This window comes from Pelodiscus sinensis, chromosome 10 (genome assembly GCF_049634645.1).
Source record: "Pelodiscus sinensis isolate JC-2024 chromosome 10, ASM4963464v1, whole genome shotgun sequence".
Classification (NCBI taxonomy): Eukaryota; Metazoa; Chordata; order Testudines; family Trionychidae; genus Pelodiscus; species Pelodiscus sinensis.
This window is the reverse complement of record NC_134720.1, coordinates 260,817-288,438: the sequence shown is the minus strand read 5'-3', so window position 1 is coordinate 288,438 and position 27,622 is coordinate 260,817. Positions and strand designations below refer to the sequence as shown.

At 60.3% G+C, this 27,622-nt stretch overlaps 1 protein-coding gene across 3 annotated transcripts; it reads left to right on the top strand.

The window, feature by feature from the left end:
* Window positions 1-799: 799 nt before the first annotated feature.
* STK25 (serine/threonine kinase 25) lies at window positions 800-27,165 on the top strand. Of its 3 annotated transcripts, none has more exons than XR_012906157.1 (12): window positions 800-958; window positions 3,352-3,475; window positions 11,824-12,054; window positions 12,836-12,892; window positions 15,062-15,170; window positions 16,075-16,232; window positions 16,479-16,664; window positions 16,856-17,001; window positions 17,897-18,008; window positions 18,540-18,697; window positions 21,352-21,488; window positions 25,403-27,165. XR_012906157.1 is itself a non-coding variant. In XM_075937170.1 (12 exons), the coding sequence occupies exons 2-12, from the start codon at window positions 3,446-3,448 to the stop codon at window positions 25,440-25,442; spliced, it is 1,278 nt and encodes a 425-aa protein (XP_075793285.1). In that variant the 5' UTR covers window positions 800-958; window positions 3,352-3,445; the 3' UTR covers window positions 25,443-27,165. The 3 variants fall into 3 exon arrangements, 2 of the variants coding, with proteins under 2 accessions (XP_075793285.1, XP_075793286.1); XM_075937170.1 differs by having other exon boundaries at window positions 18,540-18,611; XM_075937171.1 differs by having other exon boundaries at window positions 801-958; window positions 3,395-3,475; window positions 18,540-18,611.
* The last annotated feature ends 457 nt before the right edge of the window (window positions 27,166-27,622 follow it).

The window sequence follows — 27,622 nt, the reverse complement described above, 5'->3', positions numbered from 1 at the left end:
GCCTGCAGCACTCTTCTCCTTCTCTTGCTTTGGGGCAACAGGCTTCCCTCTCACCCTGCGGGGATCCTCTCATCGTACCCCCCCCCATGGTATTGTTGCTCTCAGTGGCTCGGCCAGGAGAGGGGCACGAGGCAGGAGCAGAGACTCTACAGCCGGGGGGGGGGGGGTTCGTCTGCAGAGGGGAGAAGCCGGGGGCCCAGCCCAGTTTCTGTAAGGGAGAGGTCTTGGCATGGGGGAGGGGGAGAATCGCCCTTCCTCCCCGCCAGGCCCCCAGGGAGGGGCCCCTGGAGGGGCCGAGGGGGCTCCCAGGGAGGGGCCCCTGGAGGGGCTGAGGGGGCTCCCAGGGAGGGGCCCCTGGAGGGGCCGAGGGGGTCCCCAGGGAGGGGCCGAGGGGGCTCCCAGGGAGGGGCCCCTGGAGGGGCTGAGGGGGTCCCCAGGGAGGGGCCGAGGGGGTTCCCAGGGAGGGGCCCCTGGAGGGGCCGAGGGGGTCCCCAGGGAGGGGCCGAGGGGAGGGCCCCTAGAGGACGTTAGGGGGAACCCCAGGGCCGAGGACGCGGCGGGGGTCGCTGCCCAAGGACCACGCCAGGGGGAGCGAGGCGGCTGGGGGCTGTAGTCCTCTCTTGCCCCGAGGCCGCTGCGCTCCGGCCGAGCAGCGGGGCGAGCGAACTACATTTCCCAGAAGGCTCCGCTCTTCCCGCCCCGAGCCGCCTCGCCCGTTGCCTGCCGGGTACTGTAGTCCGCAGCCTGACTCCACCCTGCCGGGCGGCCGAGCGGGAACTACCCGTCCCAGGAGGCTGTGCGGCCCGCCCGCCTCTGCGCGCTGTTGTTGCGTCTCGCTCCCCCACCGCTGCTGAGTTCGGTGTCCGGGGCGGCCCCCTAGAAACCGGCGGCGCGCGCAGCGAGAGCGAACCATGGAGCCGCGGCGCGGGGGGCGCTGAGCGCGGCCTCCCCCTCCCAGGTGGCGCTGCGGGCAGGGGCGGGGGGGGCAATGGGGGAGGGATATAAGGGAGGCGGGGGGGAGGGGTGAGGGAGACGCGGGGGGGAGGGGCGGGGAGGGGTGGGGTGGGGTGAGGAAGACGCGGGGGGAGGAGGGGCGGGGAGGGGTGGGGTGAGGGAGACGCGGGGGGGGAGGGGCGGAGGGGGGAGGGGTGAGGGAGACGCGGGGGGGGGAGGGGTGAGGTGAGGGGGACGCGGGGGGGGAGGGGTGGGGTAAGGGAGACGCGGGGGAGGAGGGGTGGGGTAAGGGAGACGCGAGGGGAGGAGGGGCGGCGAGGGGTGGGGTGAGGGAGACACGGGGGGAGGAGGGGCGGCGGGGGGTGGGGTGAGGGAGACGCGGGGGGAGGAGGGGCGGGGAGGGGTGGGGTGAGGGAGACGCGGGGGGAGGAGGGGCGGCGGGGGGTGGGGTAAGGGAGACGCGGGGAGGAGGGGCGGCGGGGGGTGGGGTGAGGGAGACGCGGGGGGAGGAGGGGCGGCGAGGGGTGGGGTGAGGGAGACGCGGGGGGAGGAGGGGCGGGGAGGGGTGGGGTGAGGGAGACGCGGGGGGAGGAGGGGCGGGGAGGGGTGGGGTGAGGGAGACGCGGGGGGAGGAGGGGCGGGGAGGGGTGGGGTGAGGGAGACGCGGGGGGAGGAGGGGCGGGGAGGGGTGGGGTGAGGGAGACGCGGGGGGAGGAGGGGCGGGGAGGGGTGGGGTGAGGGAGACGCGGGGGGAGGAGGGGCGGGGAGGGGTGGGGTGAGGGAGACGCGGGGGGAGGAGGGGCGGCGAGGGGTGGGGTGAGGGAGACGCGGGGGGAAGAGGGGCGGGGAGGGGTGGGGTGAGGGAGACGCGGGGGGAGGAGGGGCGGGGAGGGGTGGGGTGAGGGAGACGCGGGGGGAGGAGGGGCGGGGAGGGGTGGGGTGAGGGAGACGCGGGGGGAGGAGGGGCGGCGAGGGGTGGGGTGAGGGAGACGCGGGGGGAAGAGGGGCGGGGAGGGGTGGGGTGAGGGAGACACGGGGGGAGGAGGGGCGGGGAGGGGTGGGGTGAGGGAGACGCGGGGGGAGGAGGGGTGGCGAGGGGTGGGGTGAGGGAGACGCGGGGGGACGAGGGGCGGCGGGGGGTGGGGTGAGGGAGACGCGGGGGGGACGAGGGGCTAGGCGAGGGGTGGGGTAAGGGAGACGCGGGAGGGGTGGGGTAAGGGAGACGCGGGGGGAGGAGGGGCGGCGGGGGGTGGGGTGAGGGAGACGCGGGGGGGATGAGGGGCTAGGCGAGGGGTGGGGTAAGGGAGACACGGGGGAAGGAGGGGCGGGGAGTGGTGGGGTGAGGGAGACGCGGGGGGAGGAGGGGCGGCGAGGGGTGGGGTGAGGGAGACGCGGGGGAGGAGGGGCGGGGAGTGGTGGGGTGAGGGAGACGCGGGGGGAGGAGGGGTGGCGAGGGGTGGGGTGAGGGAGACGCGGGGGGACGAGGGGCGGCGGGGGGTGGGGTGAGGGAGACGCGGGGGGGACGAGGGGCTAGGCGAGGGGTGGGGTAAGGGAGACACGGGGGGAGGAGGGGCGGGGAGTGGTGGGGTGAGGGAGACGCGGGGGGAGGAGGGGTGGCGAGGGGTGGGGTGAGGGAGACGCGGGGGGACGAGGGGCGGCGGGGGGTGGGGTGAGGGAGACGCGGGGGGGACGAGGGGCTAGGCGAGGGGTGGGGTAAGGGAGACGCGGGAGGGGTGGGGTAAGGGAGACGCGGGGGGGAGGAGGGGCGGGGGGGGTGGGGTGAGGGAGACGCGGGGGGAGGAGGGGCGGGGAGGGGTGGGGTGAGGGAGACGCGGGGGGAGGAGGGGTGGCGAGGGGTGGGGTGAGGGAGACGCGGGGGGAGGAGGGGTGGCGAGGGGTGGGGTGAGGGAGACGCGGGGGGGACGAGGGGCTAGGCGAGGGGTGGGGTGAGGGAGACGCGGGGGGGACGAGGGGCTAGGCGAGGGGTGGGGTAAGGGAGACGCGGGGGGGAGGAGGGGCGGCGAGGGGTGGGGTAAGGGAGACGCGGGGGGAGTGAGAAGGGGGGCAGGCGGAGCAGTGGGGAGGGGTTCGGGGCAGGCTGGGCGCTGGAGGCAGGGGGTGAGTGGGGGCAGGCTGGGCCCTAGGGAGCTGAGCCCAGGCTGGGCAGGCTGTGCAGCCTAGGGGTGGAAGCGGTAGGGTTGTTCAGGGCTCTGACACTGTTCCTGCCTGTCTGAAGCAAGTCTCCCCTGTCTCGGAAGGCCCAGGGTCGTTGGGCTGTTGCCAGAAGGGGTTGTGCTCTTGGGAATGGTTGGGGGGCTCACCATGCCGTGGCTAGAGGAGGAGCAAGCTAGACTCTAGGAGCTCTGAGTATAGCAGCTGTATTCTGGCCCATCACAGCTGTTTGGTGGCTGAGAGAGCACTGCTCATCCCTGTGCTACAGGACCCCGGCCGCCTGGTGTCAAGGAAGTGGGTGTCTTAGCAGCCTCGGGCCATGGCTCATCTGAGGGATTTTGCCAATCAGGTAGGTGAGAAGGAATAGTTTTTGAAACATGATACAAATCCTCAAAGCAAAAGTCTTTGTTTTAAGAACTCTGTCGTCATTTACCAAGGTGGGGATGTCCCACCTATGTTCTCAGCTGTGCTGTTCTGATCCAAAGGGTTGCTGTCCTAGTCCCTGAAAGAATCAGGCTTTGACACTGCCATGGAGGCAGGAAGCAAGAGACTGGCGTGGATACAGTAGCTCCCTAAATATAACTGTGACCTCCTTAGGGAAGTGGGGAGTGTTTTTCTCTCTCAGCATTTGAGGGGAAGTGGGATAAGAAATGGGACAGACATGCAAAGTCTGAGTTACAGAATGACCGGCCCCTAGTATAATGGACTGGATGTACATCAGTAATAGCCACAGTGAGCATCCTGTGCCAAGTAATTTTGGAGATGGATGAGAGGCTGGTCTGCTTGGCCCTAAATCAGGTGCAGGCAAATACCAGCCCACAGGCCGGATCCAGTCCGTCAGGGTTAGCTCCTGGTCAGCCCCCACTGCTGTATTTCCCTGCACGGCCGCAGGTAGCCGTGATCTTGGCTAATGGGAGCTGTGGGAAGCAGTGTCTTGGTCTGCCATGGTATAAATCTGTAGCGCACCCACGCCTGGAATATAGTGTGCGGTTCTACTCATCCTGTCTTAAAAGAGAGAATCGAATGGGAAAAGGTACAGAGAAGGGCAGCAAGAATGAGTAAGGGCTTGGAACAGCTTCCATATAAGTAGGTCCTATCAAATTCACAGCCCTGAAAAATGTGTGAGGCTGTGAAGTCTGGTCTTTCGGTTGCTTTTACCCTGCACTATACAGACTTCCGGGGGGAGGCCGGCGTTTCTCAGACTGAGGATCCTGACCCCAAAGGGAGTTGCAGGGGGCTGCAAGGTTATGTTGGGGCAGGGTTGATGGAACTGCCACCCTTACTTCTGCACTGCTGTCAGAGCTGGGTGGCCGGAGCATGGCAGCTGTTGGCCTGGGAGGCTGTACCCTGCCTACAGCAGTGCAGAAGTAAGGGTGGCCATACCCTACCATGCCCCCTTTCTGCGCTGCTGTTGGCAGTGGCTCTGCCTTCAGAGCTGGGCTCCTGTCCAGCAGCCCCGCTCTCCAGCTGCCCAGCTCCGCAGGCAGCACTGATGCCAGCAGCAGCGCAGAAGTAGGGGTTGCAGTGCTGTAACAATAACCTTGCAACCCCTCCTCCGCCAACTCCTTTTTGGGTCAGGACCCCTACAATTTCAGCACTGACATTTGAGTTTGAAACAGATAAAATAGTGAAATTTACCATTTTTAAAATCCTGTAACCGAAATGGAGCACACACTCGGGGGCTCGAGGCCCTGTTATAATGCAAGTAATAACTTGTGGCTGGCGCTCAGCTCTGAGTTTACGCCCAGTTCTGCTGCAGGCTTCCTGGATGACCTCGTGAAATTCTCACGAGATTGAGCCTCCACAACATGCCACCCTCTGATGACTGCTCCGAGAACTCGGATAGGGAAGCTGAGTTGTTGTGGCACAGGGCTAGGCCTGGTGGGGGGCCTTTGGTTGCGTGTGGGAATTGCTGGCTTCTGTGTCTATGTAAGAGCCTGTTCAAAGTGGAGACTTGACCTTCTCTAGCCTGCTCAGAGCGTAAAGAGGTCACATCCGTAACGTTTCACCACAGCAACCAGGCCCTGTGGCGCTGCCAGCCCAGCGAAAGGCTTGGGGTTGCTGCCAGGTGGGCTCTTAGCAGGCTGCTTTGCTTAGTTCCTGACAGCTGCAGTGATTTGCTGTGTTTAAAATGTCGCTTAGGAAGCCCCCCCGAGCTGTCCGACAGGGCCTTCCTTCCCACCCCATGAGCTGCCGTCATAGACTCCTCCCCCCGAGAGCCAAGTGGAAGAAATACCGTACCCTGGTTCATGTGCTCAGGGTGGAATGGTCTTTCTCTCCCCTCTCCCCCAAGGGACTCAAATAGCCTCGTCACCCTCCATCCTAACCAAGCTTGTGCCCTCTCCCACCTCCCAGGAATCGCATCCGTTAGGTGCTTTCTGGTTTGGCAGGGGTCAGCAGCTCAGCTGGCTCCCTTCAGAGGGGCCTGGAGCTCTGCTTTGCAACCCTACAGCAAAGGGGTGACCAAGGCTAGGAGTGGGCCGCAGGAGTGGCCTCCCTGCGCCTCACAGGCCCACAGGATTGTCGTAGCAGAGACGGGCTCCTGGGCAGAGTCTGCTTGCTCACTGCACCGAGGCTTTGTGGGGTGCCCATTGAACCGTGGAAGCACTTTGGTGCAAGGGGGTGCCTGGCTCTCTGTCAGTGTTGTGTGCAGGCAGCACACACCTCCCTTCGTGTGCCCCGCCTCCACGTGTGTGTCCCTTTAGTAGTGTGCTCCAGAAAAAAGCCAGGTGGAAACCAGCGAGACGTGGCAATCCTGCATGTGGCAACGGTAACAGTGTCTCACACAGAACCCTGATGAGCCTCATGCAGGCCCCGAGTGGCCCATGGCTAGCAGAGGAAACCAGATTTCAAAGTGCCCGGCAGCTGCAGGCCTTGATGGAGGTTAAGGAGTTGCCGTTTGAGCTGTCTCTGCTCCCTGACTGCGTTGTTTGTGGTGAAGGGTTCCTTGTAATGGCCTATGGCGAAGCTAGCTAGCCTGACCTGAGTGTGCTGCTGTCTGTGTGAGGCATGGTCCAGTTCATTTCTTAACATTGAGACCAGCATGTAGACCACTGGGTGGCATTGGATATGGTGCTGCGGAGATTTTTCTCCACATCCCCTTTCCGCACTGTGAGCACATGCGTGGTGCTTGCCTGGCAGCCAGCGTAGTTCAGCGTCTGTGCAAAGGCTCACAAGCTGCCATGTGGCATTTCAAACGGGTCTTCTCTCTCACTGAAGCATTTTGCTGGCCATGGCCAGGATCCATTGAGCAGACGTGGACCAGTGTTCCCCAGGAGACATGTATGTAAGAGAGCAGTAGGATTGCTCGGTGCTCCAGTATTTAGAGGGAGAAAAGCCTGTTGAGAGTCTACAGGTTAAAATTTACAGGTGGAAGCAACAGGGGTGATGTTGTGGTTGGTGAGTGCTATAGACCGCCGGATCAGATGGATGAGGTAGACGAGGCTTTCTTTGGACAACTGAGAGAAGCTTCCAGATCGCAGGCCCTGGTTCTCATGGGGGACTTTAATCACCCTGACATGTGTTGGCAGACCAATACGCCCAGTACACAGACAATCCAGGAAGTTTTTGGAGAATGTTGGAGATAACTTCTTGGTACAAGTGTTGAGAGAACTGACCAGGGGCCATGTGCACCTTTACCTGCTGCTCACAAACAGGGAGGAACTAGTAGGGGAAGTAGAGGTGAGTGACAGCCTGGGAAGCAGTGATCGTGAGATGGTAGATTTCAGGATCCTGACCAAAGGAAGAAAGGAGAGTAGCAAAATACACACCCCGGACTTCAGAAGAGCAGACTTTGATTCCCTCAGAGAACTGATGGGCAGGATTCCCTGGGATGCTTACATGAAGGGTAAAGGAAACCAGGAGAGCTGGCAGTATTTTAAAGAAGCCTTATTAAAAGGCACAGGAAGAAACCATCCTGATGCGCAGTAAGAAAAGCAAATATGTTGGTGACCAGATTGACTTACCAGGGACATCCTTGGTGAGCTTAAACACAAAAAGGAAGCTTACAAGAAGTGGAAACTTGGACAGATGACTAGGGAGGAGTATAAATATATTGCTCGAGAATGCAGGGGAGTTATCAGGAAGGCGAAAGCGCAATTGGAATTACAGCTAGCAAGGGATGTGAAGGATAACAAGAAAGGTTTCTACAGGCATGTTAGCAATAAGAGTGTGATCAGAGAGGGTGTGGGGCCCTTACTGGATGAGGGTAACCTAGTGTCAGAAAAACTGAGAGAAAAGCTGAAGTACTCAATGCTTTCTTTGCCTCTGTCTTCAAGGACAAGGTCAACTCCCAGACAAATGCACTAGGCAACGCAGTATGGGAAGGAGGTGGACAGCCCTTGGTGGGGAAAGAACAAGTTAGGAACGATTTAGAAAAGCTAAATGTACACAAATCCATGAGCCCGGATTTAATGCATCTGAGGGAGTTGGCAAATGCCATTGCGGAGACTTTGGCCATTATCTTTGAAAACTCGTGGCAATTGGGAGAGATACTGGATGATTGGAAAAAGGCAAATGTAGTGCCCATCTTTAAAAAAGGGAAGAAGGACGATCCAGGGAACTACAGACCGGTCAGCCTTACCCTCAGTCCCTGGAAAAATCATGGAGGGGATCCTCAAGGAATCCATTTTGAAGCACTTGGAAGAAGGGAAAGTGATCAAGAATAGTCAACATGGATTCACGAAGGGCAAGTTGTGCCTGACCAATCTGATTAGCTTCTATGATGAGCTGGCTCTGTGGATATGGGAAAGTCAGTGGATGAGATACACCTTGACTTTAGCAAAGCTTTGGATATGGTCTCCCACAATATTCTTGCCAGTTAAGGGAATATGGATTGGGTAAATGGACTGCAAGATGGATAGAAAGCTGGCTAGACTGTCGGGCCCAACGGGTAGTGATCAACGGCCCGATGTCAGGTTGGCCATCAGTTTCTAGCGGAGTGCCCCAAGGATCTGTTCTAGGACTGGTTTTGTTCAACATCTTTATTAATGACCTGCATGAGGGATAGATTGCACCCTCAGCAACTTTGCGGGATAGGGTCCAGAGTGACCCGGACAGCATAGAGGATTGGGACACTAGAAATCTGATGAGGTTCAATAGGACAAGTGTAGAGTCCTGCACTTGGGAGCGGAAGAATCCCAAGTATTGTTACAGGCTGGGGACTGAATGGCTAAGCAGCAGTTCTGCAGAATAGGGCCTGGGGATTACAGTGGATGAGAAGCTGGAGATGAGTCAATGGTGGGCCCTTGTAGCCAAGAAGGCTAATGGCGTATTAGGTGCATTAGGAGGAGCATTGCCAGCAGATCTAGAGATGTCATTATTCCCCTTTATTCGGCTCTGGTGAGGCCACATCTGGAATAGTGTGTCTAGTTCTGGGCCCCCCACTATAGAAATGATGTGGATGCATTGGAAAGGGTCCAGTGGAGGGTGACAAAAATGATTAGGGGGCTGGAGCACATGAGCTATGAGGAGAGGCTGAGGGATTTGGGTTTGTTTAGTCTGCAGAAGAGACGAGCGAGGGGGGATCTGTACTTAGGTCAGGGTATTCCTGTCTCTGCTCTGTACAGGAAGGACAAAGGCCTGCAGGCTCTGCTCCTTGCACTCAGCTTCTTCTGGTCTCCAGGAGGAGTTGAGAGTCCAGAGTAACTCTGGATTGGGCCTTGGAATTTGCACTCCTTGGGCACAGCTTTGCTGCAACTGGGGGACTTGTACCGACCTGTTCAAGAGAGACTTTCCATTAGCCCCTTGTGGTCTCATTGGGTTGTCTCCTCCTCAAGTTAAGAAGGCCTGAGGCCGGTTGTGCCACTCCCAGACTGGCAAAGAGCGGGCGCCCTTCCACAGCTGGGAACGATGGAGCTTCCCGTTCCAGGTGCTACCTTGTGTGGGACACGATTCCTGCCTGTAGGACCTGTGCAGTCAGCCAGCACCTGCAGCCAATACAGCAACACTCCACAGTGCGTTGTGTGTGTGACGGAAGCTTAGCCCCTGCTGCTTGCGTGCTCTGCAGGGCTCGTGAGCCAGACAAAGGCATGGCTAACGCTCGCCGTCTGTGCTCTTGGTGCCCGGCCTGAGGCCTGGGCTAGGGATGTTACCGTGCAGGCGATCAACTGCCGAGCAACAGCTGATCGGTTAATGCTGTAGACGATGCGCATCCCTCCCCCCTTGCCAGGACGTTTTTAGCTGGCTGGTCAGCAGCCCAGCTCGCCCCTGCTGGGGCTCTGCATTTCAGGTGTATTAGCAGCCAGGCAGGCAGCCCGGCTCAGTTCTGGCTCACGCCGGGTCCGGGAGCTCAGGCTCCTCCCCCCCAGAGAGGGGCTGCCTGGGGACTGTAGAATGGTCGACTAACCGATAAGAATGCTCGAGGTTAACCGACTATTCGGGTAACAACACGTCACATCCCTAATCTGAGCCAGATCGCTGAGTCCAGAGCATCCCTTGGTTGTCCCTAAAGGCCCCATATGCGTGAGGGCCAGCCAGACAAGAGCCCCGTAGTGCATGGTCCCTGCCCTGCAAAACCAACAGCCAGACACGGGAGGCAGTGGCGTGATGGCAGCCACGGCTCTGAGAGCTGCTTGGGTTTTCCTCCGCTGTACGTCACAGCTGCTGAACAGGTCCTGGCTCTGCATCTCCCTCCCCCTCCCTTTCTAGAGTCCTGGGACGGGCTGGGAGTGTCTCTCTCCGTCCTTGCCCCGCCCATTCTGAGCCCAGTGCCCATAGTGGCCTGCTCCTCCGCACTGCGGAAGGTGGGAGCGTCCTGTTCAGCAAGACTGGGCCATGCCGTGCTGGCATCCGAGGTCTCCGGCTGTGACCGTTTCCCCACGCCGGTCCTTGGTGCCTGGGTCCTTTCCCCTCTGCCTCCCCCCCCCCCCATTGCCAGCCTGGGTTTGCCGAGTGCAGCGCTGCTTGGGTGTTGCCAGGGATGCATGAGGCTCTTTGGTCTCTTAGGTTGGAAGTAGGGATGTTACAGTGCGGGTATTTAACTAACCGAGTAGTCGATAGAATTGTTATCGATTAGTCGATAGGCAGCTCAGTTCCGGCTCTGCAATTTAAACCGCAGTAGGAGTGGGGATGGGGACAGACTTTCCGGCTCCTACTTCCTTTTAAATCACAGAGCCCTGCGGGGTTTGTCCCGCACCTGGCGCGAGCCGGAACTGAGCTGGGCAGCCTGCCCAGCCGGCAGCAGGCCCTGTGCACAGGGGTCCCTGCGGGGATTTGGGACCCCTTGCACTCGGGGACTGCTGCCGCCAGAGGCCCTTGCCTGTATGGGAGTAGTCAGCTACTCGCCTTCCACCCGCCCCGGATAGAGGCGGCAGTGGGGGGGCGGGTGGTACTGTGGAGACAGCACCAGCTCCTGCTCCCCCCCTTGCTGCCTCTGGTACAGAGACAATGAGCAGGGGCGGAACGCGAGGCGGCGGCAACTCCTTCCCGCTCAGCACGCTGAGTGTGCTGGCTGCTCTTGCCCTGGGTGCAGGCGTCCCACGGGAGGGAAGGGCTGTTTATCGGCTGTGCCCAGGCCAAAGGGTTCCTAGCGATGCCCAGTTGGTTTAATTATTAAACAGCAGCTGAGGCACTCAGCGAGGACCAGCTGCAAGAGGAAGGAAATTGGAAACTGTTGCGGACATTGAGCTCAAATAAAATCTCGGTTGAATTCGAGGTTTATCTGGGGAGCGGCCCCGCTGGCATGGTTTGCAGCTGAGTCTGTCTCACCTGCATTTCTAAGAAGCTGTAGGTGTGGCAATCCGGACTGCGGAGGTGCCGGGCTGTTTCCCAGAGAGCACACAGGATTTTCCAGAACCTCCACTTGTTTTTAAGAGAGTCAAGACTCTTTTGCCAATGCAAAGCACTTGAGTCTGCACCTGGGCTGAAGGAAATGGCATCAAAAAGTGAAGCAGACATCAGGCATTCATATTGGAGTGTTAACTCTGAAGCCTACTGATGACAATTTAAATGCTAATGGTGCTCTGTGAATCATCACATTAGAAATATCCCAGTTAATGTGCTGCTTTAGTGAGGCTGGAGGTGCTTGTCCCTTGAGGGCGTGCTGTTCATTAGAAAGGCTGTTCTAGAAGAAACAGGAGCTTGGGTCTGATTCTCCAGGGTCTCCATAATCTCTCGTGTCACTGGCCATGTCTGTTTAGCAGGCCTAGAGGCCAGTCAGGTCAGGGCCTGATGTTCGAGGCACTGGCGATACGCAGACCCTCGCCCAAAGAGAGACCCTTTGCTATGCACTGGAGGGCTAAGGTAGCAGCCCCTAAACTTCTAGGGTCGGTGTGCCCCCTTCCCCCAGGAAGGCTGCAGCTTGCAGGAGAAGGGATGCAGACAGAGTAAGGGGGTGAGGGCTAGGAGCAGAGACCAAGATGGGGTATGTCCGAGGCTGGGGGGCAGAACAGCAGCTGGGCTACAGTTAGGGGCCAAGCTGGCTGTGGGCTGAGAGCTGGGGCTATCGCTCCCTCCCTGTCCCTGGGGCTTCCCTGTGCATTTTGACCATTTCTCCATGCCCACCTGGGGGTCCTGCCCCACGGTTTGGGGATTCCCAGGCCTGCACTGGTCTGTGTGCAGGCAGCCATCGGACATCCCAAGAGCTGTCCTGGACTGTGGTGATGCCTTGCCCGCAGGGGGCTCCCTTGTGGGGCTTAGGACAGCGCCTGGGGCTGCCTTGGGCTCTGACCTTCCGTCTCATCTCCGCCCCCTGCCTAGCACTCCAGGGTAGACCCGGAGGAGCTGTTCACCAAGCTGGAGCGCATCGGCAAAGGTTCCTTCGGCGAGGTGTACAAAGGCATCGACAACCGCACCAAGGAGGTGGTGGCCATCAAGATCATCGACTTGGAGGAGGCAGAGGACGAAATCGAGGACATCCAGCAGGAGATCACTGTGCTGAGCCAGTGTGACAGCCCCTACATCACCCGCTACTACGGGTCCTACCTGAAGGTAGTCGCCCTGTGCCCCAGCGCTACACCCCGGGGCGGGCCGGGATTCCCCATCAGCAGGAAGCAGGGGGTGCCCTGTCCGCAGAGAGGACCCTACCTGAGGCTCACTGGTTATGGTTAACTGGTAGGTGTTGGAGCAGCTGCCCGCCTGACGCAGGCCCTGTGGGGCCTGTCATGGGCAGCAGCCTCTGTTTGGGGGCGGGGAGGCTGCTCCAGCCTCTACCCATGAGCCTCACCCCTTAAGGGCGAGTCTTGCCAGTTGACCATTCACATCCCTGGTGCCTTCCAGGTGCTAACGGCACTCGAGATACAAAGCTCCCAGGGTCAGGAGCTGGCAGCCCACCCCGGGCTGATGACCAGCCCTGCACGAGGCTGGAGCGGCCCCTGCCTGGGATCCCGATGAAGCGTTAGGCTAACAAGCGTGGCTGCTGCCCAGCCCTCGGCCATGGACTGAAAACTCCCCCTCCCTGCGAGGGTTGCTCCAAGGCCCAGCTGGAGGCACGTGGGGAAGGCTGCATGGCCACTGCCTGCGCTGGTCGGACCGGCCAGTTCCCTTGGGAAGGTTGGAAGGGCAGTGGGCGGCAGCGTCGTGTCTGGGCAGCAGGAACCTGGCGCGCGGGATGCCCGGCCGTGCCGCTGACTTGCCGCTCGCTGGCAGTGGCGGGTGAAGGGCTGTGCGTCTCCCTGTGCGGCACGGTGCCCCGGCTCAGCCTGGCTTGGGTTGACGTGCTGCGACCCCGGCCCGGTGCTCGCCCCAACACGCTTTCCTGCCTCGCTTGCAGAGCACCAAGCTATGGATAATCATGGAGTACTTGGGCGGTGGCTCAGCGCTGGACTTGGTAAGTAGCGGGGCCGGTCCTAGTCTGTCCGTACACGGGCCCCTCCGACCCCTTTGGCTGGAACCCTTGTTTGTGACACGTGTGAGCCCCACGCAGCCTGTGCCGAGCCCTCAGGCCCGGCCTGGCCAGTCAGAGCAGGCCTGCTGGCCCCCGCGCCTGCATCGCCACTGACCCACAGCATCTCCGAGCAGCCAGCGGCGGCCTGTCCCTGGGAGTGACCCCCCTGCGCTACGCCACGGAGCACAGGCGGGTGTCAGGCTCTTGCATGTGTGGGTCGCTCCTGAAATGTGGCCTGATTCATGTTGCCGCCGGCTCCCAAGCGTCCCCGGGTTGCTCAACTCCTGCTCCCCCACAGACCTGCCCCCACTCCTGCTCTGCCTGGTCCGTGTGGACGGAGGGGAGTAGAGCTGATCAGTGGGGGTGGGGAGAGAGCAGAGCTAGTTGGCAGGAGTGGAGGGGGGAGAGGAGCTGGGTAGCAGGCGGGGGGAGCAGAGCTGGTCAGTGGGGGCAGGGAGGGAGAGGAGCTGGGTGGGGGAGAGGGAGCACGGAGCTGGTTGGTGGGCGGGGGGAGCACGAGTGGGGAGCAGAGCTGGATGGCAGCTGGGAGGAGGGGGAGAGTGGAGCTGAGTGAAAGGGGGGAGCACAGAGCTGAGCAGCTGGGCGGCGGGGGGGAGCAGAGCTGGGTGGCGGGGAGGGGAAGTGGAGCTGGGCGGAAGGGGGCGGAGCACAGAGCTGAGCAGCCGGGGGGCGGGGGAGGGAGTGGAGCTGGGCGGCGGGGGTGAGCGTGTGGGCTCTGTGCCTGGCGCAGGGCCCAGCTGGTTACACCGAACGGTCCTGGGGGCTGTCCCTGGCTGGGCGGGGGGGACGAATGCTGGGGACAAGCTCGTGCCCCTCTGCCTGGGAGCCCCTCTCCGGGCATGTGGCTCGGCTGCCGTTTCCTTCCTGGTCCCCTGGGAACGCCAGAGGGGTGTCCCGCTCGCAGCCTAGTGCCCACAGCCCCCCCCAGAGCCCCTGGTGCCTGCCTGGCAGGGGGCAGCCTTGGCATGTGGCCTCCACTCAGCGTCCTAGCAGCTCCGCGCTGTCTCTGCAGAAGGGGTTATGCCGTACAAAGCACCCCGAGATCTTTTCTAGGGGGAAGGCAGCACGCTGCTGCTGCATTTATTGAGAATCCAACAGTTCGCATACGCCCTTCAGTCGCCCGCACACGCCGCCAGCTGATGGCATAGTGACCAGTCCAGAGTCTGAATCAATCTGGTGGCCAGCCCGATGGATCGCACAGGGGAGCCGGGCTCTGTCGGTTGCGATCTGATGCTCCTGGAGTTGGAGGCAAGAGGAGCCCAAAGTTCCATGGCAAAGCTGCCTGCTTGTATCACCCTCTTTCCCTGTCGCAGTCTGTGGATTCTGCTGTCAGTCTGGTAGTCCTCAGTCGACGTTATCGTTTGATGTTAACGTTCCAGAACCCCTCCGAGAGGTCATCCTGCCCTGGATCGTTAAGCAGTTGTCTTTAGGGGTGCCAGCCTCCACCTTTAGGGCCGTCAGTCTGCCTCTTCCTTAATCATGGATGTGCGCTGATGATTTTCTGATGCCGATGAGTCTGTCGTCACCCCCACGTTCTCCCCCTGGTCTTGCCCAGCTGGCTTTAACAAGGGCCTTCACACCGTATCTCTTCCTGATGCTACGTTCCTCAGTCACACACACAGCCTTGTGCAGAGATACAAACAGCCGTGTTTCACCCTGCGCCAAAGAGTGTGAAGACAAAGATGTGTATTTAAGGAGGGCTCGGTGAGGGCCACAGGAGAGAAGGGGCCCGGCAGGGTGAGATTAAGTCCTACACGACTACATTATTCAACCTGGAATACAAATGCAAAGTTCCATCCCGCACGGGCTGGGGGGAGCCCAGGTGGGCAGCAGCCAGCCTCCGGAAGGGGCAGCGCCTGTGCCTCTCCGTTGGGCCGTGGATGCCCTGCGCCGGCGCCCTGACTTCAGGGGTGTGCGCAGAGCCCAGTGTCAGGTCAGGTCAGGGCCTGGAAGCCAGCCCGCAAACGGCCCTTCACGCTGGGCTTTCCTGGTGGGGGCCTGGCGCAGGTCAGCCAGTGTGGAGCCTGCCAGGTCAGTTCCTTCCCCTGCCCTTCGTTAAATCTCACTGGCTCCCCTTGTCTCCGTGTGCAGCTGAAGCCGGGCCCCTTGGAGGAGACCTACATTGCCACGATCCTGCGGGAAATCCTCAAGGGCTTGGACTATTTGCACTCGGAGAGGAAGATCCACAGGGACATCAAAGGTCAGCCCCTTTGGCACGCGTGGGGACCATCCCAAGGCCCGGTGCAGCCAGAGTCACTCTGCCATCGGGCGCTCTTGTCCCTGCGCGGGGATGGCTGCAGGCTCAGCGGTGCCAGCCAGGCCCCTGGGGTTTGGGTAAGGATGGAGCACGGGAGAGGCGTGAGCAGACATGAGCGGCTGCCTGCTGGCAGTCAGCCCTGGCGCGTTTCCGAACAAGAGCCCCCGTTGTCTGGCACTGCTGTGGGGGGAACTCCGTCCGTCTGCGGCTGGCGCTGCCCCGCTGGGAGGGCTGATGCCCACAGCACAGCAGTGCTGCAGACCAGGGCTGCTGCCATGGTTTTCTCCAGCTTGCACGTGTGCTAGAAGCGCTGTCGCCCGGAGCCCCGCCCCTCCCCAAATGCTTAGCGGGGCTGCTTTCTCCACTGCTCGTGCCTGAGGGCCCGTGGGCGGGGCCGGGGAGGGTGACTGGTCAGACTTGGAGACCTGCCTGCACGCTGGGGGAGGAAGCGCCTGGCTGGGGAGGACGTTCCACGCGGGGAAGCGTGGCAAAGACGCCCAGAGGGGCATGTCTCTGCGCGCCGGTACCCGGGACGTCTGGCACATCCTCGCCCCTGGGCTCTTGGAAAGTGACGCTTCCCGACTCAGGCCAGGGCTGCCCACAGTGGCTGGTGATGTTTGGGGCCCGATCTTCAGCCAGTGCTGAGCACCCTCCCTTTCAGGGGGCTGCAGCTGGTTCTCCGGTGACTGGTCAGGAGGCCCTGTGCTGCCGGGCCCCCTTCCCCCGGGGTGCGTGACCCTGCTCGGAGGGGCCTGCGCTGCGCAGGCGGGAGGTTGCCCCGAACAGGAGTGTTGCCGCTTGTCCTCTCCAACCGCTGGGTTCCCCATTGGCTTGTTTGTGTGAACAGCTGCCAACGTGCTGCTTTCCGAGCAAGGGGACGTGAAGCTGGCTGACTTCGGAGTGGCTGGGCAGCTGACGGACACCCAGATCAAGAGGAACACGTTCGTGGGGACTCCTTTCTGGATGGCCCCAGAGGTCATCAAGCAGTCGGCCTATGACTTTAAGGTGAGTGGGTGGGCCGCAGAGGGACCCTCACATGTTCGTGCGGTGTCACTCAGCTCAGAGCTTGTGCTCGTGTCAGCGCTCAGGGGAACTGGAAGGGGGGCCTCGAGAGAGGGGTCTGTGGGGCAAGCCTGGGACTGCATGCGCGAAATCCCCCCTCGAACCCTGGTGAGGCCAGTCCCTTCTGCCAGCCGAGAGCGTAGCGCGGCGCTTCTCGCCCCTGCAGACGCCCTCCTTGCTCTCTTGCAGGCGGACATCTGGTCTCTTGGGATCACAGCCATAGAACTTGCAAAGGGAGAGCCCCCGAATTCAGACTTGCACCCTATGAGGGTGCTCTTCCTGATCCCCAAGAACAGCCCGCCGACTCTGGAGGGCCAGCACAGCAAGCCCTTCAAAGAGTTTGTAGAAGCCTGCCTCAACAAGGACCCTCGCTTTGTAAGTAGCGTGTCCTTCCCCTCGCTGCACGGGGCCCTGAGCTCCCGCCACAGCGGAAAGGCCGGTTAGGGCTCCGCGCCTGGGGGTTAGCAGCCGCTGCAGCAGGACTGGCAGCACGTGGCTGGTAGATCTGGCTCCTGCAGACCTTGGCCTCTGCTGTGCTCAGCTCACTCTCCCTCCTGATTTGCCAGAGGCCAACTGCTAAGGAATTGCTAAAGCACAAGTTCATCACCCGCTACACCAAGAAAACCTCATTTCTCATGGAGCTGATCGACCGATTCAAGCGCTGGAAGTCTGAAGGGCACGGAGAGGACTCCAGCTCCGGTGATTCGGACATGTGCGTATGCCTGTTCACTGCCTCTTCAGAGCAGAGGGGCCCTGAGCCGGCGTGGGGAGACTGCTCCCCCCTTCTCCTGGGGAGTGAGCCCTGCTTAGAGAAGCACAGGGCAGGTGTCCGAGTCAGAGCTGTGTCTGGCCCCTCCTTGCGCTACTGTGGAGCCTTTGCTCAGGTTTGGATCAATGTAGGCCAGGAGCCAGGAAACGGTTGAGCCAGGGCCGTAGGGCTCGGCTCCCACTCCCAAAATGGGTAAGTCCAGTGGGCTCCCGCACTGGGCCCCTCACCAGGCAGTCTCACGTCTGTCTCCGAGGCCTGCGGGCCTATACCTTCCCTGGCGTCTGCCCGTAGCCAGCCTGAGGGGGGAGGCCAAGATGCTAAGCATGACTAGTGGGGTTTCTGGTTTGGGCGGTTAGTGCTTAATGAGACTCAGAGCCCGTTAGTGCCTCACACTGCACCTGGAATTGCGAGTTACTCTGCAGTCTGCCTCCGGCACGTGCAGGCAGCTGGGAAAGGAGAACTGAAGTGGCACCTGGCCCGGGCTCCTGGGGATGAGCTGGATGGACCAGAGTGGCTGAGACTGGCAAGGGTTTTGGTTTGGATCAAATCCGATTCCGCAGACTGACGGGTTCCCTTTCCCCTGCACGTGGAGAGGCCCCCTGGCAAAATGCCGGTAGCCCTGGTGTGCAAGGGTGGCGCGGGCTGGCGCCGGGTCCGGGCAGGTGAGGCGCGGGCTGGCGCCGGGTCCGGCCAGGTGAGGCGCGGGCTGGCGCCGGGTCCGGCCAGGTGAGGCGCGGGCTGGCGCCGGGTCCGGCCAGGTGAGGCGCGGGCTGGCGCTGTGCGTGGATCACTCTGAGCGAGAGCCCCGGGCCGCGGGTCTAACTCCTCCTCTATCTAGGGATGGAGACGCTGAAGATGGAGACCAGGGTCCAATCTGGACGTTCCCACCAACGATTCGCCCCAGTTCCCTTAAACTGCACAAAGGAATGGCTCTCCATGGCTCCCAGAAGGTCAGTCTGCTCCCCTGGCCCTGGAGAATGAGGACGGGGCGGCGGGGGGCGGGGGATGCTGCCGCCTTTCCCTGTACTAGCATAGCGTTCTCTGCTCCTCACGTTCTAATGTGGGGCCACCTCCCCTCTGCCCCTCCCGCTGGTGAGCCAGGTCACGGTGCCTTACTGAGCATGGTGTGGAGGCGATACCAGGGCTGCACTCCATGACCCCAGGGTGCTGATGGCTCAGGCTCGTTCTCAGGCCTGGGTGCTGCTGAACAGCTGCTCGATATGGAAGAGTCTCGTGCTTGCACGTGCCTCGTGCAAGGCGGCAGCACGTGTCCCGTTTCTCTCCGAGCAGTTGGATGCCCTGGCGAGGGAGGCGCCGGTGGGAGTTAGATCCAGCCACTCCCGTTCCTCGGGCTGCAGCGCAGAGTGGCTGAGGTGGGTCCCTGGCAGGAAATGTGTTTCAGATGCAGGGGAAGGGACGGGCAGAGCAGCTTGGGGTCCGCCTGCTGCATGAGTTCCTCCTCTCTATGTTCGGCTTTCCAGGCTGCTGAGCCCATCAAGCGGCAGCCGAGATCGCAGTGTCTCTCCACGCTGGTCCAGCCCGTCTTCGGGGAGGTGAGACGGCTGCGGGCGAAGGGGGGATGCCCGGCAGAGCGGGGGCTTAGCGAAACGTCTCTGCCTTGGCTCAGAAGCGACAACTTGTACGTCCTGCTTCGGAGCGCTCCCGAGACCCTGCTGGGGAACCGGAGCTGGGCGGGAGGGCGGTGCTGCCCGGGGCTGGTCCTTGCTCTGTCAGCTCTTCCCTGCTGTGGGAGCCTGGGGAGCCAGGTTACGGGTGCCCCCCCCACCGTGAGTCAGGTTACGGGTGCCGCCCCTTCCTCGACCCCCCCCACCGTGAGCCAGGTTACGGGTGCCGCCCCTTCCTCGGCCCCCCCCACCGTGAGCCAGGTTACGGGTCCCCCACCTTCCCTCCGTATCCTCCTCTCTGCTTGCCTGGCTTTCCCAGGGGCAGTAGGCTAATGCCGACTCAGCAGCCCCCTCACATGGGTAGAGCAGGAATCAGGGTTTGCCAACAGCAGGGGATTTGATGTCTTTGGTGCTCCCTGAATGCCCTGCCCACGCCATCAGCCCCCAGCTGTGGTCCCTGCTCCGGGCTGCCACTCCAGCAGGACCCGAGATCTAGACTTTGCCGTGGGTGGGTTCCAGGTCTTCCCTCCTTCGGTCCCGCATTCTAGCTTTCCAGGCGCTTCTCTGGCCGAGTGCCTGGGAATTAGCCCCACGCGGACTGGGGCTGGGGGAGGTGCAGACGACCTGAAGTAGCTGAACAAACTCTTCCTAGCTACTGCCTGGTGGTGCCGTTTCGCCTGTTCCGTGACTGACGTTCTGTGCGTAGGGGGCAGGAGCCTTTGCACCTGGCCACAAGGGCGGGAGTGGAGTCCCCCCGAGAGCAGCCCGGGGAAGCTGCGCCTGGCTTTTCCGTGCCCTGAGCTACTCGTCTGCCTCCCCAGCACGGCCTGCAACAGTGGGAACTGGCGCTCTGGCCTTGGGCCGGCGGACGGGGTCTTAGTGTCGCGAGTTTTCCCTGCAGCCGGGGGCTGGGAAGCTGCGCAGCCCAAGAGGAGTGTTGGGGTTTGCCTGGTCCTGTACGGTGTCTTGGGGCGAGGGCCCATGAACTCAGAATCAGGCTGCTCCCAAAGGCACCTGCAGGAACGAGGAGAACAAGCCGAAGACACTTCAGCAGCAGAGTCTGTCATGCTGAAGGCGGTTAAGGGTTTCCCAGAGCCGGCCGGTGGGTTGCAGCGCCACGAGGGGCCTCGCTCTCAGCGCTGCCGGCGCTGAGCAGGGACGTGACACGTCTGTTAGTGGAGCAGTCGATGAACCGTGTGAATTCTTCTTGGGCACTCGACTAGTCTAGTCCGTGGGGCTGGGACCAGCAGCCAGTGCGCTCCCAGCCCGCTCCTGCCCCCTTCCTCTGCATCAGAGCAGGAGTGCGGGAGGCCAGGCGGGAGCTGGTCTGGGAGGGGAGCCAGCTTAAAGACCCGCCCCCCCTCCCGGAGCAGCTGCCTGTGGCCCCGCGCTGCTAAAGAGAGGCAGCAGCCCCTGGCTGGGGGGCGGATCTGAGCTCTCAGACCCGGCACAAGCTGGAACTGAGCCGGGCTGCCTGCCTGGCTCCTAATACACTTGAAATGCAGCGCCGCAGCCGGGGTAGGGCCTGGGCCTGGTGCACACCAGCACTGAGCCCGGCTGCTGGCCAGCCTGCTCACAAATTGACCGGTGGGGGTGGAACGCGTGTCGTCTACAGCACTAACCTATAGGCCTTTGCCTATCGGTGAATCGGCTGCACCGCTACGTCCCTCGCGCTGCCTGCAGGCCGATTCTGCAGGGTGCTCCGGCCGGCCGGGCTGGGTGACAGGTAGCCCCCTGAGGGGGGAGAGGCTGGCCAGTCTGTGCCAGGAGAAGGCACGAGGAGGTTGGCCAGGCCCGTCTCGGAGCCGGTCGCTTGGCCTGGAGCGTCCTAACGCTGAACGTTCTGCGCTGTCCCTCAGCGAGCAACGGTGCCAGGCAGCCGACCCGCGAGCGCGTGGTTCTTTCAGCAGCCCTTGCAGGACTGCCCCCGCCCGTGCGCCGCTCTGAGTGTGGATTAGGCTGGGTTGGGGGCCTGGCTGGCTCATGTTCTGGGACTTGTCAGCTCCCCCCTCTCACCTAACCCGTAGGTCCCTGGTTCACACCAAGCCCAGGGTGCCATGGGCCACCCAGTCCACAGCACCTCTCCAGTGAGTCCCCTACCCTAGAGCCACACCGAGGCACCTGGGCACTTGCGCTGCTGTAGGGGTCCTGGCCGTTGGGCCTCAGGGCTGTCGGTCTAGCACAGTGGCCGGAGGGGGGGGCAGGGTGTCTCCTTGGCTGTGAGGGGGCCGGGCCTAGCACAGTGGTTGGGGGCGGGGGGGAGGGTGTTTCCTTGGCTGTGAGGGGGCCGGGCCTAGCACAGTGGTTGGGGGCCGGGGGGGGAGGGTGTTTCCTTGGCTGTGAGGGGGCCGGGCCTAGCACAGTGGTTGGGGGCCGGGGGGGGAGGGTGTTTCCTTGGCTGTGAGGGGGCCGGGCCTAGCACAGTGGTTGGGGGCGGGGCTGTGACTGTCGTGCGCTGTGAGGTGGGAAGCGAGGCAGCGCGTGGAGAAGTGTGAACACTCCCGCTGCTCGGGCTGCCCTTATTCCTGTGCCGAGGCGAGCGCCCCGGGGTGTGGGGCTGGAGGAACCTACCTGGTAGTTGTCTGGGTGGCCCAACCAAAGCAGCTCCTCGTGGCCGTTGTGTGTGGCGCCGGGGCCGCGAGGCGTTAACAGCGTTTCTGCCCTGCAGCTCAAAGACAAGCACAAGCTGAGTGGCGGCAGCGTGGGCGCGATGGAGGAGCTGGAGAACGCCTTCAGCTTGGCTGAGGAGTCCTGCCCAGGCATTTCCGACAAATTGATAGCGCACATGGTGGAGCGGGTCCAAAGGTAAAAGTGCCCTGATGTGCGGGGGGTTGGGGGGACACTCAGTGCCTGGGGTCTTGTGGTAACAGCCTAGGCCCAGGCAGCGCGTGGGCTGAGCTGTCCCCGGCGCTCTGCCTGTGCCGCAAGCGCCGTATCCTAGTCACACGAGCTGGGCGGGTAGCAGCCCGCGTGCCGCAGCTTCCGCTGTACCTCAGGCAGTCGCTGCGTCCTCTCCCTCGGCTTTCAGAGCCGGCTTGCCCAGACTGGGCAGTGGCCTTGCGGACGCAGGGCCGCTGTGTCCCCGGGACCCCAGGAGCTGAGCTGCGTCGATTTCAGAGGAATGAGGGGGCGGGATGCGCCTGATCGTGGATTTACACAAGCCATGGCAGCAAGACCAGGGGGAGGGTGGGCCTGGAAGCGGAGACCTGGACCTGCTTGGGTGTTCTGGTGTATTTGCAAGGGGTTCAGCTCCTTGCAGTTTGGGTTGTATTGCTGGTATTTTTATCCTTTGAGCCCTGTGTTCAAGAAATATTTAATTGCCCATCCCGTCCCTTAGAGCTCCACTAGAGCCCAAGCAGAAGAGGTGGCAGCTGTGATAACGGTGGAGGCTCCGCTGCTGGCTGCTTTTTGCTTTCCATGAATAGTTTGAGCTAAGAAACTAACCCTGTATCTTCCCAAAAGCCCCATTCATGCAGAACCCTTCTCCTAAGACGCAGCTTTTTAGGGCTTTCAAACGAGGCCTGCGCATGGTGCTAAAATAGTCCAGGATGCTTTCAAATAATACTTGGCAGAGCTTGGGCTTCTGGATCTTCCCTGCCGAAGGGGGCGCCTCAGCCTTTAAAATGGCAGCGTGTGTGTTACTGTGCTGCTGCTGCGTAGCCTTGTTTCCCAAACTTAATGGGATGTCCTGACAGGGTTCCCAGAACTGAGCCACGGGGTTGCTGCTTCGCTGAGCTGAGGGGCCCTGCGCGCAGTCGGCGAACCCTCATTCCTGAGCTGCTCAGACGTGTAACCGCAGCACTAAGCCCCCCCACAGTCCGTGCCCGGTGCCATATTTGCTTACCTGGGGCTGATGCGCACTAGTTCAGTCAGAGCACGGCGGTAGCTTATGGGAGGAGGAAAACAGGGTTGTCCGCAAATGGGGACAGGGTCTGTGAAAACGCAGAGAAGGGGTAAGGCTGGAAGTGGCTGCCAACGCCAGCGAGCTCACAGGCACCTCTCTCAGCTGGAGCCTCTCTAGACCAGCGGTTCCCAAACTTTTCGGCATCACGCCCCCTTTTTGATTTTTGAACCCCCCCTCCCCCAAACAGCAAAACTTGTGGAGCAAAAACACAAAACTGACCGGGGCAGCAAAATTTGACTGGGGGGGGGTGCTGGGTTGCCTCATGCCTCCCCCCCCCCCCCCCGGAATTTCTTCATGCCCGCCCCGCCCCCGTTGGGGAACCCATGCTCTAGACCTTCAGTCAGGACCAGCATAGGCTTGGTTTCTTTGGCTCTTTAGGGGAAGAACACGGAGGGGCTAGTCCTGTAACCCTTGAGTGTATTATTCTTTGCCAGGCAATGCCCAGATGCAGTTTCTCTTACCCGGCAGGATGTAGGTGCCAGGCTGGTCTCTTTCAGGCTTGTTGGCTTTGTTTACTTTATATGCACATGTGCTGTCTTGTCTCTGCCTGAGGCCCAGGCTGGCCAGACACGCCAGGCTTCCGTGTTGCTCGCCGGACACGTGTGAAGAACATAGCTCTGGCTGTAGCTGTATCGCTCTGCACAGCATCCTCACTGGGCGTTGCTGACAGAACAAACCAGCACGTGTCCTGTGGCACATTTGGGGGTTGACAAATGTGAGAGGAACTAAGGAGGAGATTTAAATGTGGCAAGTTGCCTTTGGCTTGTGCCATTTCCTTGACTAGCTAGACATGGTACCTTCCTGCTTTGTCAATGGGGGCCTCCACCGCCAGTTATTTCTGAGAGGGGAGACACTGAAGGGCTGTGTCTACGTTCGTATGATTTTGCACAAAAACTTGCTGCCTGTCTCCACTGGCAGGAGTTCTTGCGCAAGAACACGGACGTTCTAATGTGTGAAATCAGGGCTTCTTGCACAGGAACTCTGATGCTCGCGCTCAGGAATAAGCCTCTTGTGCAACTGTTCATGCGCAAGAGGCCAGTGTAGACAGGCACCAGGAATTTCTTGCGCAAGAAAGCCCGATGGCTAAAATGGCCATGAGAGCTTCCTTGTGCAAGAGCGTCCACACTGGCACGGATGCTTTTGCGCAAAGGCACCTGCCAGCGTAGACGCTCTTTTGCGCAAATACTTAAACGTAAAAACTCTTGCGTTAAAAATATTTGCGCAAAACCTTGCCAATGTAGGGTGTCTAGAGCAGGGACTGCCAACCTGTGGCTGGAGTGCCAACTTGGGCCCTCCCTCCCGTTTCCCCGCAGCAGGGAGCCAGTGTCGGTGCTACTGCAGCCCTTACAGCCCCCCGCAAGACTGGAACGCCAGCACTGGCTGCCTGCGGGGTGGGGAGCGAACGCTCTAAGCCTCTCTGCTGGACGCAATGGGCAGGGAACAAAGGGAGCAAAAAATGGTTCTGTGTACAGCCCTTTTCCTTCCCCCATTCCTGGGCAACCAGGCTCTGCGTGTGCTGTTTTCTTTCCCCTGGGAAGCGCTTCCTGCATGCTTCCCCTGCAAATTCTGCCTGGAGGCTTCCTTCTGGTGCCCAGGAGCAGCGGGGGGGCCTTTACACGGTGCACAAAAGCACGTAAGTGCCCCCCCCAGAACGCTGATGCCCAGCCTCCCCCAGTCAGCTTGCCCCCAACTGGCTCCTGCCTCCTCCCCTTGGCTAGACATGCCCTACTCCGAGCCTGCTCCTATACCCTACCTTGCACCCCATCTCCCAGCCCAGATCCTGCCCCCCTTCATCCCAGTCACTGGCAGCCCTGTCCTAGAAACTGAACCCCTCATTTTGGCTCTACCCCAGAGCCTAGGTGGATCCACTAACGCTGGTGCCCCAGAAGAGTAAGTCTGGCCTGAGGCCTTGCACCTTAGTCCTCCCTGCCCCTCCCCATACCAGTGGGGTGTGGTGGTTCAGTTGGAGGGGGCACATCAGTGAGGGATGGAGGATTTTTCTGCCGGTCAGTGGCCCCTGACCCAAAAAAGGTTCCCTGCCCCCGCCATGAACCAAGCCAGCACTGAAACTTTGTGCGCAGGACGTAGTATTTTATTTGATTTAAAAAGAAGCCCCCAGTTGGGGCCCGGCCCACATCTGGCAGCAGTATCATAACACTCCTGCACACACCCCTACCCAACCGAGCCCCTCATGCACCCCCATAGTCCCTGCTAGACTTCTACATCCCCACCTCTCCTGCCAGAAGATTGACAGAAGACAGCCTGAATGTGCACATGAAGCTGGATTAGAGCTGTGTGAAACGATGCAGCAGCAGCCGCAATCCCATTAAAGTCTGAGTACGTTTCATTCATGCTATTATTAATCATGTCACTTATCAATACTATGCTGCTGTATCGTTTCAGTCATGCAAATGGGCCTTCTCGTACCGCGCTTTGTTACCAGTGGTTTTGAATTTTGATGTAGTTTGGCTCTTTGGTTTGAAAAGGTCGCTGCCCCTGGTCTAGAGGCTAGCCGCTCCCACCCCAAGTAAGGCGCTTGAAGCAGGGTTATGTTCTGAGGTGCTTGCTCACTTAAACCACATGGCAGAAAATCTCCCCCCCCCCCCCCCACGTTGTCCAATCACCACCTTTTGCAAAGCTTTGCTGTTTTGGGGTTTTTTTTTTTTTTTTGGCTAGACAACTGCCCATGGCTTGTCATCGAGAGTTGGGGATGTGCTTTGTGCCTCTGTCATTGTCTATCACGGGCACCAGTGGGCGTGTAGCATTTGAACAGAGGAGCTAGTGTCACCTGTCTCCTTTTCCCCCTTCTCCCCAGGTTCTCTCACAGCCGGAACCACCTAACTTCAGCCCGCTGACCGGTACCGTCATTGCTGCTCTTTCGGGGGGCGGGAGGATTTTCCCAACTTCATAGGAACTACACTCTAATCCAGACCACCACCATCTGCTGTTGGATGTAACATTGTGCTATGGCCACCAGGACATTTCAGAGCCTTCATCTGTACATGTTTCCATGACAACTGAGGGTGGGATTCACAATGCAAGTACCATTCAGACCTTTTGCAGAGCCCACGGAGGGCAGTCTAATTGGTTTTACACTGTTCTCAATGGAGTTTTTAATTGTTCTCCCAGTGGACATATCCAGTTTTATTTGATTCAGAGCTTGTCAAAAGTAACACCCTGGCTGGTGGCGCAAGAGGGAAGTTCTCTTGTGCTCGGATGATGGTGCGGCCGTCTCCTGTCCCCAAGGAAGCATAGGTGAGTAGCGATGCACAGGGAATAGAGATGGCTGCATTTGTTCCATCTGCTACAGCAACTTGTCGAGTCAGGACACTACTCTAGCTCCACCAGGCTGGTTTCCTTCAAGCCCGAGCAGAACAAAGCCTCGAACGAGCAGCAGTGGAAGGAAGGGTCCCCCACTTTTCACTCGAGTAGCGATCTTGTTTTGTCACGTGCACAGGGCGGGTTTGCTGATCTTCCCCCAGGACTTGCTTTGCGGGAGCCAGCCTCACTTCCATAGACCAGCAGGAATAAGGCAGCTGCATTGGTTTTAAAGTACCCCACTCGAGAGGGGAGCTTTGTGTTCCCTTCAGAGCCTCTTCTGGCTGCTTCTCATGGGCCCAGCACACTGACCGGGGCATGAGCGCCCAGCCACTCCTGAGGCGAGACAAGCTAAACACTAAGCTTGATGTGCATTAGAAAAAGGAGCCTTGGCTCGCAAAGCTGCTTAAAGGGTTAGTCTGTAATTCTTGACAGTGATTCCCCATTGAAGAAAATTCAGTTTTGACTTTAACAGCTGGTAGTGTTGCTCCTTGACGGCTGTGCCTGGGATACCAAAGTCAATTTCTCCTCCGCTCTACTCTCATGAACCAGTTCTTAAAACTGCTGTACATGGCTAGAAGCCAACGCACTCCGAGAGGGGCGCACAGGCTAGGGACGGAACTGCATCTCACTGCTTTCCCGGCGTGCAGAACACTTCGGTCAGTCGGTATTCCCGTGTTTAGCCAGGAATTTCAGGTCTCCATTTATCAGCTCTCCAGTGAACACTGGCACGCCAGGGTCTGGAAGGAAACCAGAGTAGGAGTTGACATTTTGAAAGCTGGGTGCCTAAAGCTAAGCAGCTAAATCTAGTCACATAAGTGATGTGTCTTCAGAGAGCTCCCCAAGTAGCTGCAGATACTCAGCATCTCTGAAAGCTGGACCACTTAGCTAACAGGCAAATGTGGGTTGTGCTTCCTACCTGCAGCCATGCAGGTTTCGGACTGTTGGGCCAGGAGTTGCCCCATCCCATGCTAAAGTGAACAGCAAACACCCGTCTGAGTCCAGCCATAGTGCATAACACTATGGACTAACACCCTCAGCCAGAAAAAAGGGAGCGGCTCACAGAAAGTCTCCTGCTGCTTTGAACTTGATGCTGTTCATGATGGTAGCACATTGTGTTAATACGGTACCTTGGGTGATCCTTCGCGTGTGCTGCAGTGTCAAGGGAACAGTCCCGGCAGCATCCTGCGCAGCAGTGGTGTTAGGTTTTACCAGAGCATTGAAAGGGATCTGCCACTCTCAATAAAATAACAAATTAAAGACGTGGTCGTTTTAGCATCAATTCCACAGACCGCAAAGCCCTTGGGTGCCCCAGCACCCTTTGTAGGCCTTTCTGAACCTGAATGGCTGCCAGCACTGCTGAGCCAGACTGACAGGTATCTCAGCTGCCACTCGTAGGGAAGGAAATACTCGCTCTCCCCGCCAGCTTGCTTCAGTGCTATTTCAGTGGTGGGACTGTTAGCTCCCATCCGCAATGGACCGTAACTGCTGCAAGTTCAGCAGTGAGATGGGAGGGCCAGGACAGTGGTTCTCAAACTGTGTTTTTCTATACCTGAGCAGCACGTTCACTGACCCGCCCTCTGCGTTCGCGTGTGTCAAACCTGAACATGCTGGGTGTTTTCTCCTCACACAGCTGCATGCAGCAGTGCAAGCTGTTGTCCCCTGGAGCTGAGGTTAGGGTGGCATCACACAGACGTCAAACACAAATACCTGCAAG